Here is a 13,471-nt window from a genome sequence, read left to right as displayed (position 1 = left end):
TTTAAAAAAAATAAAATAAAAGAAATCTAGGCACATGCAATCAAATGTGCCATGTTCCTCTTAGAAGCCCAGGTTAATATAATGGAATTTTCCCAGAGCTGACTGTGCAAAGGATTGCAGTATTGAAGGCAGAAACAGAAGAAGAGATGTGGACCTCCAGCGAATACCCCTCCCCAAAGTATGATCTTCCACCCACCTTGGCAAACCAATCTGCTTTGAGGGAAGAGTTCTGCCTTGGAGGCAAACATTCACAAGAAAAAAACAGGCAAACAGCAATTCACAAGGCTTTAGTCACAGTCACACAACCACTCAATACATTTACAGCAGTGCCTTGAGGAGAGGAGAGCAGAGAGGGCACTTTTGGGTCGGAATTGGCTTCTACCAAGAAATGCGAGCCTCAAGCCAGATGAGGAACCAGCATTATTTCTGAGCAGAAAGACCTATGACCTCCTTCCAGATGTGCGTGTGTGTTAACTGCTTACTGAGGATAAAGGAGCCCTCTTTATTAGGATGCTGCACATTCTATGGCGGCGTGGCTAACCTGCGGCCCCTCCAGATGTTGTTTGACTCTAGCCCCCACACCAGCCCCAGTCAGCATAGCCAAGGACTAAGGATGAAGGGAGTAGCAGTTCTAGCAACAACTATAGGTGCACAGGTTAGCAAACCCCTGACCTATGGAGCAAAAACAAGCTCCAGGCTCCAGCCGGAGCTAAAAATTAAGGTTTGTTTCTGAAACTGGGCTGTGCTCTGGACCCCCCCCCCCAACATGGTTCTCATCAGAGCTCGCAATGGGCCTCCTTTGTTGCAACTGCACAAACACAAATGTGTGGCAGTCACCTTTGTGCGTTATAGCAGGGATGTCCAACCGGTCGACTTTGATCGATCTCTGGGAGGTTTTGGTCGATCGTAGTCAACAGCTTTGACTTTCCTCCCTAAAAAAACAACCTTTAACCTGAAACCCCACCCCGCAAAAGAGGTAGATCACTGCCAGTCTATTATTCTGTGAGTAGATCGCAGTCTCTTGGGAGTTGGATGTCCCTGCGCTATAGAAACCCCCCAAATGAATGTGTTTTCTCACGGGGAGAGTGATCCAGAGGACCACATGAGGTCACTGTTTCCAAGTGCTCACTTGTTCGGGATAATATTCTAGACTCCAGTAGCTGGTCCATTGGTTGGGGGGGGATGTGGGGGGAGAACAAGGGAGGTGTTCATGATGAGTTCCTGTACCTCTTTTTTTTTAAAAAATAGCACTGATTAGAATTAACCCATTTGGCACATGGAGGGTGCAAAGGATGGATAAGGCAATAAAAGCAGAAGGTTCTTTGAAGGCCCCAAAGCAATTTGGCATGCTAATCTTCTCCCATATGCACCTGTGAGTTTGTTGAGATCAGCATCTCAGGCCCTGCCTTGGGAGACAGCACCTGAGGTTAAGGACAGGGTCTTTTACGTGGAGGAGCCTCAGTTACAGAACACGCTTGCTTGGTGCCCACTCTCTCACCTTTAAGGAACCAAGTTAAGAACCGCTTTCCCCCCCTAGGCAATGCAGTGATTTCTGACAGGAAGGTGCCATGTCAGATCATAAGTATCTAGCTTAGTACTGTGTACACTAGCAGTGCAAAACCTGTGGCCCTCCAGATGTTTGTGGCCTGACTCAGTATAAGATAGCTTGCTTACGTTCCGTCTTTGGTGGAAAGTGGTAAAATAGAGAAGCATTGGAATGGACCAGTAGGAAAATCACAGATTATAGTTCAGGGTGGAGATACTGCCACAGTATATAAGATGGAGTGATTTTAAGAGGGCAGCAGGTATCTCTCCATACCCTTCAACATTTCTCCAATGAAAATAGGGACATCCTATTCAACAACAATTTTAATATTTATACCCCACTCATCTGACTGGGTTGCCCCAACCACTCTAGGCGGCTTCCAACATATATAAAAACATCATAAAACATTTTAAAGCTTCCCTATACAGGCCTGACTTCAGATGTCTTCTAACATCAGATATCTATAATTATTTATCTCCTTGACTCGGGGGTCGCATAACTCCATATTTTCCAATATTTCTCTGGTGAAAATAGGGGTGTCCTAAGGAAAAGCAGGACATTCCGGGATCAAATCAGAAACCGGGACAGCTTCTATAAATCTGGGACCGTCCTTGGAAAATAAGGACATTTGGAGGGTCAGTCTCTTCATATCTGAGGGCCTTAAGTCTTTATGGTTTCTGTGTGGTAGATTGCATGTATAACACTGTGTGCCAGCTGTCTTCGAAATGAGGCAGATTATACACATCACTAATGAGAAATTTATAGGCTAGCCAATGACCAGGACATAGAGGCCCTTAGGTCAAATCCAGTTCCCTATGGGGTATCAGTTTCACTGCAGAGGGGAGAAGTTCTAACAACAGGATTTGCACGTGGGTGGAAAAGCAGCCTTGGCTCGCCATCCCATGTCCCTTTCTCAAAGCAGCCCTCTAGCAAAACTAGTTGCTTACTAGGGCAACAGGCCAATTCACATATGCAAGTACATGACTTGCTTTCCGGATACTTGATTACTCAGCACTTGGTGACTCAAGTGTTGAAAATCAGGAACTAATTCCTTTGGAAAGCTTTGTTCTTGAGGTGCAGTGAGTTGTCAGGACATTTCTGTCTGTGGGGTTCGAGCAGCGATGATTCAAGTTCATACGTAGGCGTAATTTATAGTTTTGATGAAGAAATGCTCGTTATATCGTGCAAAAAATCGCTGCTAGTCCGGCTATGGAAGAGTAGAATGGGTCGGCACTCCCCCCCCCCCCCGCTCTGACAGACAGCAACAGAGCACAACTACAGGTTTCAGGAAGGTAGTTGTGGGTCGGTCGGTGGGTTAGGAAGAATGCAAGGCCTCGCCTGCAGCCACGGCTTCAAGCAGCATAGATGCAACATGAAGAAATCTGCAGTATCACCATAGCACAGCAATGCTGCATGAAAGACCAGGCTGAAAGATAATTGTGCCTGACTGCAGGAGTGCTGGAATTGGGGACAACTCCAACACTGCATTTCAATGGCCACGGGGAGAGTGGAATTTATTAGCTGGGCCGCTCTGATGCTTGCTACGTGACATCTGGCTGCCAAATCCCCTAGGATGAGGGTCTCTTTATCCCCAGACAAAGGAGTCCAAGGGTGTGGAATGCAGGGAGAGGGTGGAGAAACAGCCTTGAATCAAGAGAATAGCGGGAGGCCCAGTCCACAGTGTTGGCAGCACTGCTCTCTCTGTTAATCACATTACTCAGCAGCTTATGCACACAGTTTAGCATATTGGCTTCCCCCATCCTGACCTCTGTTCCCAACCCCTGCTGCTATGCCCTCCCCCCCCTCATTTGCACTGGCTAATCAGGTGCAAGGGATAGACAGGAACATGCCAAGAGGGTGATTTCAAGAGGCAGACTATCCATTCTGGAGTGTGAACTGGGATGGGATTCAAATGACAGGACTTCTGCTGCCAATTACAGCATGTTGCAATGGTTGACTTTTCACTGGGCCTTTCCCCCCTCTCTGAATAAAGATCAGTGTTGGTTGCACAAGCCCTCTGGGTGGGGCCGGTTCATTTTATGTTATCCGTATGAGCAAACGGTGACTAAATACAAATGTTGAATTTGGCAGCGCTAGCAGGTCATCGTTTCCTTTCCATTTCCCTATTGAAAGGGGCCCTGGGGCCTATGGTTTCAGCCTGACATGCAAAGCAAGACCAAGTTCATCACATAATACTGACTCTGTGCAATTGCCACAAACAATTTCAGCGGAGGAGCAGCAAAACATCTGGAAACAACATCTCATCTTGGTCCCAGTAGTTCTTCTGGAATATTCTCGTGAATAACTGGAGGGAGTCGGTTGCCAAAAGAAATAAGCACGGAATATGGATTTCTATAAAGGTTTTTTTTTAGTAAAGAAGCCTGTATTTACACTTTTCAACCAGAAGGGTAAACGGAGAGAAAACAGTGGAGCCTAATTGTGATGTGCAAACACATAAGGCGGGCAGAGGGCAACAAAAACAATTAAGAACCCAGAATTGGTTCTGAAAGTGGGAGAGCGCCTTCTTGGTACATTAGTCACAAGCAGTTTAAAAGTAATACAATTAAAATGAATTAAAAGGCATAGGGAAAAAGACAGTTGCCTGACTCTGATCAGTGTGAATGTCAGGTGAACTTCTCTAGGGAGTGCATTCTGGAAGCCAAACTCCAGCAGTGAGGCACACCACAAGGAGAGTCACAGACAGGTTGATCAGGTACCATTTTCAGATGGAAGTAGAATTCAGTAGTCAAAACCACCACCCACCAAACCAGAAGAATTGAAATTCAGAGGGTGAGTGCCTAATGACTGGACAGACTGATTCAAGTAAGGGACAATTAACTCATTGTAGACGAGACAGAATTTGCTTGATCTTCCCTGGCACATTCTCTTGTGTCGCCCTCACCCCACCCCAGTGCAATAAAATACATCACAAGGAAACAATGCATGGACGAGATTTGCATAAACATGCTTTGCACAGTCATGATTGCAACGTATTGGCCTTTGGGCAAACATCGAAATATGGATCCTGAAAATAAAAGCTTTTGTGGTGAAAAACAAATGTCTAATCCTCATAATTGGGGAGAAAAGCCTGGAAAGGATAGGCAGAGTTTACTGCCAGTTCAAAGACTCCAGTCCCTCTCAAGGAAAAAGCCTTTGTAATCTGCAACCTCTGTTACCCCTTTTATTCCTCTCTAGGACTCCTCTTTCTGCATCCTGCCTTTCTTGACCATCCTACTGATTGCACTTTGACCTTTACCAAACCATTCCAAACTATTCTACATCTGATTGTGTGCTCACACGGAACACTCGCGACCTTGTGAGTTACTCTGCCATACTTTTGGGGTAGGTTTTACTCTTAGGAAGCTGAATTCTCTACTGAATTTGTGTGTTACAGGGGCTAAACAGTGTGGTCTCACAATCTCCAGTCCTCAGAAAGAAGATTTCAATGAAGACTATGCCCAGATAAATTTGCAAAGGATTGTGTCCTAAATATTTGGAAGGACTGTTTACCTGGTTGCAAATCTCATTGTGTTCAGTAGAGCCTACTCTTACTAATGTGCTTTAGAACATGAATGAAAACAGCCCAAAGGCAAATGACACTGCAGCTGCAAAATTGGTATGTGGATTTTAGGACTTTCAGCTTCAGTCCTCATATGCAGTAAGCCGTACATTAATACTGACCTAGTTTGCAAGGATGTTGTAAGGATAATTGCAACAATGCAAAGAAAAAAAGGAAAGGCTGTAGCTGAGTGGCAAAGTGTTTACTCTGTGCAGAGGGCACATGTTCAACCCTGGCATTTCCAGTTACAGATAGGTAGCCGTGTTGGTCTGCCATAATCAAAATAAGATAATTCCTTCCAGTAGCACCTTAAAGACCAACTAAGTTAGTTCTTGGTATGAGCTTTCGTGTGCATGCACACGTCTTCAGATACACTGAAACAAGAGTACACTATTTCAGTGTACCTGGCATTTCCAGTTAGGGGTTGCAAAAGACCCATATGAAAACATGGAGAGCTACTGCTAGCTTGTGCAAATAATGCTGTTTTTGATGGACCAATGGCATCACATATTCCTAAAATTAATACAGAGATAAGGAGTGTTATTATATCAAGGGTGGGCAGAGGTCAGCTTGCAGAATTTACTTTGATTTTTACTAGGCTTGTGAACTAGTGTTTTCCATATTGCCTTAGTGAAGCAGGTGTACCTGGAAATAAAAGAGTGAAGGGTACCTCTGAGCTCTTAGTTTCATTACCAGCTCAAAGCCTTCTCTCACAAAGAAATGCTTCTGGGTCGCAAATCCTCTTTGTTTCATGGCAGGGACTCCCTGCCCCCCCCCCCCCCCGCGCATCAGTTGCTAGGAATCACAGGTGTACCATTTCATTCAGGTCCTGCTTGCAGGCTTCCCATCTGGTTGGCTGTGAGAACAATATACTGGAACTAGCTGGGCCTTTGGCCAGATCCATCAGATCACTGCCTGTTTGTCCCACAGGAATAGGCTTCACACTCAGCCCTGCCTTCATTTCCCCCATTCCATTGCTCGTGAAATGGAAACCTACAGAGAACTAGCAAAGTGCTCTGCATTGTGCAATTTCATCCATTGGCTAGAATGTGCCAGGTTGCTCAGTCGTTTTAAAAAAATGTATTTCTAACCATTTTAGTGAGGGTCAGGATTGGAAATTTTGTGGTAGAAATTCAGAAACTGGAGGGGCTTGAACAGTGCTTACACAATTGTATACATGGGCTAGTATTTCTGAACTTTTAAGTATTTACTGGCTCCCAAATCCTCTTCCACTCCATACTGGATCCTTAATACGATTTGTACCGAAGGGGCCTTGCTCCTCCAGCTTCTCCATTCCTACTCCTTTAGACCTTGCTGCCTGCAGGTACCTCATGCCTCCCTTTTGTTCCTTGCAGTCTATCCTTTAGCTTGAACTAAAACATTGCCAAGGGTACTGAACAAAAGGCCAGCGGTGGAAATGTCCTTAAAATAACACAAATATGTGCAAATAAGCAAGCAGAGAGCTTCCCCTAGGAGAAGGTTGGCATCTTACATATCCTGCTTCTTGTAACAAAGATGACTTCAAATGTACATGCAACCTTTCTGAAAAGGATTCTTGTGCACCTCCCTCATTTTCATTTCCTATCATGCTTTGCCAAAGACATAGCTATTTTTAGCACACTGGAGGCTGAAACTCCACTCCCACCAGGCAACCCCACAGTACACCCTTTCTTCCAAAGGCAAGGTATCTTAACTTGTATATAACAAACATTTATGCATAATGCTACATTCCCTTGTGAAGTCTCTTTTCTATTGCAGATTAACAGGAGAAAATATTCCATAGACTACCAGGAATTTGTCAATTCCTGCAATATACTAGCTCTTGAATATGAATTTAGCACTAAGAGCTCTGGATAGTCACACAAGCAGGCAGCTGTCAACTTTATTGAACCCATGTACAGTGTCTTGCTTATAGACATGTGGTAGGGATCCCAAAACTAGTTTTCCTGCTATATGGGAATAAACATCCCTTCTTGACAGGAGACATGTCAGTGCAATTTAGAGTCAAAATGAGCAACTCTTCCCTGCTAAACAGCAACCCCACCCAACAAACCAGGAACAGTGCAGATTGAATGTTACTCTTGATAAACTGTCCTAACACAAACCAGTGGGGCATCCCCAAGTTAAGCATTCTGTCCAAGAACAAAGCTTTCAAGTTTAAATCCCAGGGATCCTGCCTAGGCAAATCACATATTGGGAGCAGCAGTGGGTGAGATTGCCAGTCTCTTTTCCTGGATGCCCATCCCTTTCAAATTTTATTTTCAATTGCAAAACAAGTAAATCTGAATGTACACAAGTTTAATGCACACCAGTTGCAAGCTTACGTTTGCTCCCAGATCTCTGATTTAGTAATACAAATTCTTAGTATTTAAAGTCTTGCAGTATTATGAAGACTGCAACACATTGTATCAAGTTTTTCCCTTCCTACAATAATTTAACCTGAAACACAAATTTAGTGTGACCAACAAAATATAGTGGGTCACATTTTATGGTGTTGTGCAGATTCATCTGCAATTCAAAACATACCCCCCTGGGTAATTTCATAGCTGCCCCCTCAATTACGAATGCTCTCTTAGTGTATCTAGTGATTGCCTTATGTACCACCCAAATACGCATGTATAGATATATTTGTTCTTATGACTATTTTGTAAAAAGGACAGATTCCTAGTGAAATCTTTATAAGACACAAAGATAACACAAAATAAAATGGGACACTTCATTTGCCTCCCCTTGGTGGAAAATGTGATTGATGGTAGCGAGGGAAGATTTATTAAGTCATCATTGTGGTTATTTCACATAGCCTTTGGCAAAGCTGAAATTATGCTTTGAAAACCTTTAATGCTACCAACAGTATCCTACTCCAACAGGTTATCCTAGACGTCCCAGTCCTACTCAAAACACTTCTGAAGTGCTGCATAAACATCTTTTAACTGTCAGTTTAAATTAGAAAAATGTAAACCAAACTAACCCATAGCTACAAAACGAGATGAAGTGCATTCTTCAATAACCCCAAAAATGTAACTTTGATGTAATTTTTTCATTGCTTCCAAGTGATTCGACCTTGTAATCCTGTCCTAATATGACTATCTTTTGCACACTTAGGCAAGCTATCACAAAAGCATATTGTGGTCTGCCCAATTAAACCATTTCAGTAATACTGAATTAAGACAACTCTGAAAGATTTAAAATAATGCAATTTGTTTAGCATTTGCTACAGTGCATACATTTGTATTAATATCCCACATAGCTAAGGTCTGGTCATGTTTGCTAAAGCAATGTTTGGAAGCTATTTGGCAGAATATTAAGTTTAGCACTTATCACAGAGCTTGTGGTCAACCTGATCAGACTGAACAGAAACTACATTAAGCCAGAGCTAGGTCATAATTTTCACTGTCCTGTCCAGAAAGGCTTCCAAAAGCAAATGTGTGTTAAATAACTTTCCATTAGTCAACATTAAGCCCATTTCATTTACTGCAGCGCTTTATTTTCCTTTCACAATGATGTGTTGGGCATTACAATTCTCAACTTCAGGATGACTTACAAATTTTGGTTTTCTACTGTCAGATGACAACATTAAGGCAACGTACAAAAATCTTACATAAATTAAACCTGATGATTAAATTTACAGGTGTCAATGCAAACATTGGAGCAACTGAAGTTGAGCAACTTTGCCCTGGGTTGTCTTGTTGGGATACAGGTGGGCAAGGAAAAAAACAGGTTCATAAGGCTTGGATGCGATATGTTTCCAACCCCGCTAGTAACAGTGGCAAGACAAAAATGGCCATCCTTTTCACAAACTCTTGCCAGCCTCAACAATAGTGACCTGGAATTCTTAGCGCTTTGTGTAGTGGAAGTCTGATCTTTTGCTACCCTGTACAGATCTAGCCTCAAAACTCCATTTGTAACATTGCTGGTTACACTGAGACCACTGTCCCAGGTAGTTACAGACACAAGTTAAACCTTTGTATTGTTTGAATGCCTCCTGTACTAGGTCCTGGGCCAGATGTGTATAGGGTAGTTATACTGCTATGTACAAAGGGAACAGTTAACTTGAGTACAGGGTCATATCAGCAACAGGTAGACATCCTCACAGGATTATTGGAGACAGGCTTCCCAATGACAATGTTGTGAAGAGAAGGCTTATTCCAGTTTCATGAGGCTAGCATGAGGTGTATATATTTGCTCAGGCAAATTTATACTGGTGAAAAACTCATGCAGCAAATGCTGCGCATCTGTCAATAGTCCATTTAGAAGCATTTACGATGGACAATGGATGGGCCAGACTCGTCATACTCCTGCTTGCTGATCCACATCTGCTGGAAAGTAGACAGGGATGCAAGGATGGATCCACCAATCCAGACAGAGTATTTGCGCTCAGGGGGAGCAATGATCTGGAAGAAAACATGTTAAAGTTAGAAAAGATCTGACTATACATGCATTTAACTTTTTACTTTCTTGTTATCAGCCCTGTTTTAAAAAGAAAAGATTTATGGATCAGCTATCTTCCTAAGAGTCAACTGCTTTATTACACTACTAAGTTGTGATGCAAGCCACCCTTACCTTGATCTTCATTGTGCTGGGCGCCAATGCTGTGATCTCCTTCTGCATTCTGTCTGCAATTCCAGGATACATTGTGGTACCACCAGACAATACTGTGTTGGCGTACAGGTCCTTTCGGATATCAACATCACACTTCATGATAGAGTTGAAAGTGGTCTCATGAATGCCACATGACTCCATACCTTAAAAGAAAAGAAAAGAAATCCTTAAGTATGCTGAACATCCAACTAATACACAGACTTGCTTCCTAGGATTTAGAGCATGGTACATGTAATTTGACTTGTTACCAGTGCCACTAAATGCTTACCAAGGAAAGATGGTTGGAAGAGGGCCTCTGGACACCTGAACCTCTCATTTCCAATGGTGATCACTTGACCATCAGGCAATTCATAGCTCTTCTCCAGAGAGGAAGAGGAAGCAGCTGTGGCCATCTCCTGCTCGAAGTCCAAGGCAACATAGCATAACTTCTCCTTTATGTCACGCACAATTTCCCTTTCAGCTGTGGTGGTGAAGCTGTAGCCTCTCTCTGTCAGAATCTTCATGAGGTAGTCTGTGAGGTCACGACCAGCCAAATCAAGTCGCAGGATGGCATGAGGAAGGGCATAGCCCTCATAGATGGGCACAGTGTGTGTGACACCATCTCCAGAGTCCATTACAATACCAGTGGTACGACCAGAGGCATACAGGGACAGCACAGCCTGGATAGCCACATACATGGCAGGAGTGTTGAAGGTCTCAAACATGATCTAAATTAAGAGAAAAGAACATTGTCTTAATAAGGGACCACTTTCATAGTGACACACACACATGCTGACATGCAAGGTATTGGATGTAGGGGAGAAAACCAAAAGAAAGTCAGGTAGAAATACAACAGAAACCTGAGAGACTTCAAGGAAGGAAATGCCAGGAGAGTACAGAACCCTGAAAATAATGAGAGAAGAGAAATTGTAACTTAAAGAAAAGTGGTGGTGAAATGGGAAAAAGTGGCAAGGTGTAAAAGCTGCACCAATGCTGTACCTGTGTCATCTTCTCTCTGTTGGCCTTGGGATTCAAAGGAGCTTCTGTAAGCAAAACAGGGTGTTCCTCTGGGGCAACACGAAGCTCATTGTAGAAAGTGTGATGCCATATTTTCTCCATATCATCCCAGTTGGTAACAATGCCATGTTCAATAGGGTACTTCAGAGTCAAGATACCTCTCTTGCTTTGAGCCTCATCACCTACATAGCTATCTTTCTGGCCCATACCAACCATGACACCCTATTAAGAAAAATAAACAATCATCAGCAAATACAAAAATAAACCATCTCATGTTAAACACAAAACAAATAGATTTCCTGCTTTGATGTTTACCTGGTGGCGTGGGCGCCCAACAATTGAGGGGAACACAGCACGAGGAGCATCATCTCCAGCAAAGCCTGCTTTGCACATACCGGAACCATTGTCAATGACAAGCGCTGCAATTTCTTCTTCCATTTTGGAGATCTGCTTTTCACAAAAAGAAAGCATTTATTAAGCAACATTGAAAAATGCAGTGCTGCATTTTGGCATCATCAATGGACGCCCTTCAAACACTACAGATTTTGGCCACTAGAGGCTGCTCTGCCAACCTATCATCCAGACTAGAAACCCCACCCTCGTCTATATTTTAACCATGGTCCAGAGCTTTTTACTTCATTTTCCTTACTCTGTAGACCAGCATATATACATACATATACATATATATATACACATATAGATATACACACCCACACCCATAACAACCTAACATTAACATCACCATCTTACACATTTCTACTCAAAAGTAAAGCTTAAGGAGTTGCAACAGGACATATTCGCTAGTTAACTACATATATGTACAATGCCCTAGAATTCTTCCTCTCATGCCCCCCCCCAGACCTATGCTCACTTTCTGAATGCAGCACTACTATGGATAGTCTTCCCTGAAACCACTGCAAAGTTTGGCTTTAGCTCATTTCAAAACGAAATATACCAAGCCAGAAACAGAAGAAAAGGCGTTTGAGCAGGGTGCATGCACATTAACCCCATCACCTTCAGGGATGCACCACTGGCATCGGCCCATATTCTATAAAGAATAACTCATCTTAGTCAACTACACTACTCCCATGAAGACTCCGTTGAACATTTAACGGGAGCCGAGTCAAACCAGGCCACAAAATTCCTCATGCACTCAAGTTCCCTGCGCATCTACTCAGAAGCCAATTCCAGTGTTGCAGTCACGGGCAGGAAGCCATATCCCCGCAGCCCCCTCTTTATTCCGAGGCAAACCGAGCCACCCCAAAGACACGACGCACCGGGCTCCACCCTTCACGACGTCCTGCGCAGCCCTAACCCCGCCCTCTTCGAGAACCCACCCTCCTTTCACAGCCGGAGTGAGGGTGCCTTGTGCAGGAACCAGCCCCCACCCCAACCAACGCCCCACCCCCACCCCGCCATCAACCGCGGCGAAGTTAAAAAAAAAGGTCCCTTTTCAGACGCTCCCATCTTTCCCCTTTCAGCTTCAACCACCTTCCCCCACCTCCCCACGCCCAGAGTAAATTTTCTATGCGGAAAATGTGGGGGGGGGAGGGGGCACCGCGCGCAGCAAGAAACGAAGGTTCTCGTTTCCCGCTCCATTACGTCAAAGTTTCAGGCCGACCAATCACGCCCTCGGTGCCCTTCCCGAGCCAACAGCCCCTCCTCCCCCTTTCAAAAAGCCGTTACGGGCACGAGAAGGTCGCGCGCGCCAACCAAGACCGTTGCAAAGGAACCGACGCATGATAAACGGGGGGGGGGGGCGGGAGTTGGTCGAGCCTTAACGCACGACCGGACTAAAGAGGGATTGAAGGGGGGGGAAGGAACCGAGAGAAGCCCTTAACCGCCACCAATTCAAGGAATTCTAAGGCGCTTTTTACTCCTAAGGGAAATTAAATATAGGAACCTCTACACTTTGCTCTCACCTAAGCGCGAAGAGAGAATATAAAAGGAAAGTTTAGGGTGGGGGGTGGTTGGAAGAGAACCACCCCTCCGTCAGAATAAACGGCTGCTGAAACCTACCTGAAAGGAGGCGGGAGCTTTCAAGAGAACGGGAAGAAAAGAGCTGCTACTGCCAGATCCGCTGCCGCCGGCTGAGTGAGACCGTCCCAACGCCAGCCCCGCCCCTTTTATACCCAGGGGGTGCCGGCCCCCGCCTCGCCGGCCGAGAACATCGCCATATATGGAGATCTTTCAGAAACACGCGCTGCCATTGGCTGGCGCGGGCCGGGCCACGTGGGGCGGACGAGAGCAGCCTGGCGCCGCCTCCTCCTCCTCGCTCAACCCCGGAATCAGCATGAGCAACGAGGCCGGGGGCTGGTGGCGGAGGGGGGGGGAAGGGTCCGCAGCTTTTGCACCGGGGCCTCTCTCGTCCCGGTCCCATGTTATGTTCACCCCCCCCCCCCAGGACTAAGGAGAAGGCACCGCCGTGGGATGCTCCCGCCAGCCAAAGCACACATCCTAGCCAGATTGCAGTTGATGGACAGCAAGGGGAATCGAGGGTTGCCACCATTGTCACAAGTCGTGCAATGGGTGGGCCATGCGGGCGTCGAGGTCTGTTGCCCTACCTGCCCCATGGGCACTGGACTGCAGTCGAGGCCCTCAATCCATCTCGAGGCCTAGACTCTCGGGCTTCTGACTTGGCCACATAAGCCATGGTAGTATTGCAGTGGCAGCAGTCCCAGGGATTGGCACCCACGCTAGGGTTGTAATTCCTAGTCCAGGATGGCCGCAAGGTTACCTGAGCTGCGACTGCAGTGCCTTGGAACAAAGCG

The 13,471-nt window shown here is 45.2% G+C and overlaps 1 protein-coding gene and 1 long non-coding RNA gene across 2 annotated transcripts; one reads left to right on the top strand and one right to left on the bottom strand.

Annotated features, from left to right (window-relative positions):
• The first annotated feature begins 5,515 nt into the window (after positions 1 to 5,515).
• Positions 5,516 to 8,825, top strand: LOC309526129. Its single transcript, XR_014216683.1, has 2 exons — positions 5,516 to 7,166; positions 7,214 to 8,825. It is a non-coding gene; the product is annotated as an uncharacterized lncRNA (long non-coding RNA).
• Positions 8,564 to 12,875, bottom strand: ACTG1 (actin gamma 1). The gene is made up of 6 exons (XM_082212038.1): positions 12,720 to 12,875; positions 11,016 to 11,147; positions 10,683 to 10,922; positions 9,973 to 10,411; positions 9,666 to 9,847; positions 8,564 to 9,496 (listed from the first exon to the last, which is right to left on the bottom strand). Exons 2-6 carry the CDS (start codon positions 11,136 to 11,138, stop codon positions 9,353 to 9,355), a joined length of 1,128 nt encoding a protein of 375 aa, XP_082068164.1. The 5' UTR covers positions 11,139 to 11,147; positions 12,720 to 12,875; the 3' UTR covers positions 8,564 to 9,352.
• Positions 12,876 to 13,471: the final 596 nt, after the last annotated feature.

The sequence above is a fragment of the Podarcis vaucheri genome, assembly GCF_965113315.1.
Source record: "Podarcis vaucheri genome assembly, chromosome: 2".
In the NCBI taxonomy this organism is placed as follows: Eukaryota; Metazoa; Chordata; class Lepidosauria; order Squamata; family Lacertidae; genus Podarcis; species Podarcis vaucheri.
Note: the sequence above shows the minus strand (reverse complement) of the source record. Positions and strands in the feature narration are given on the sequence as shown.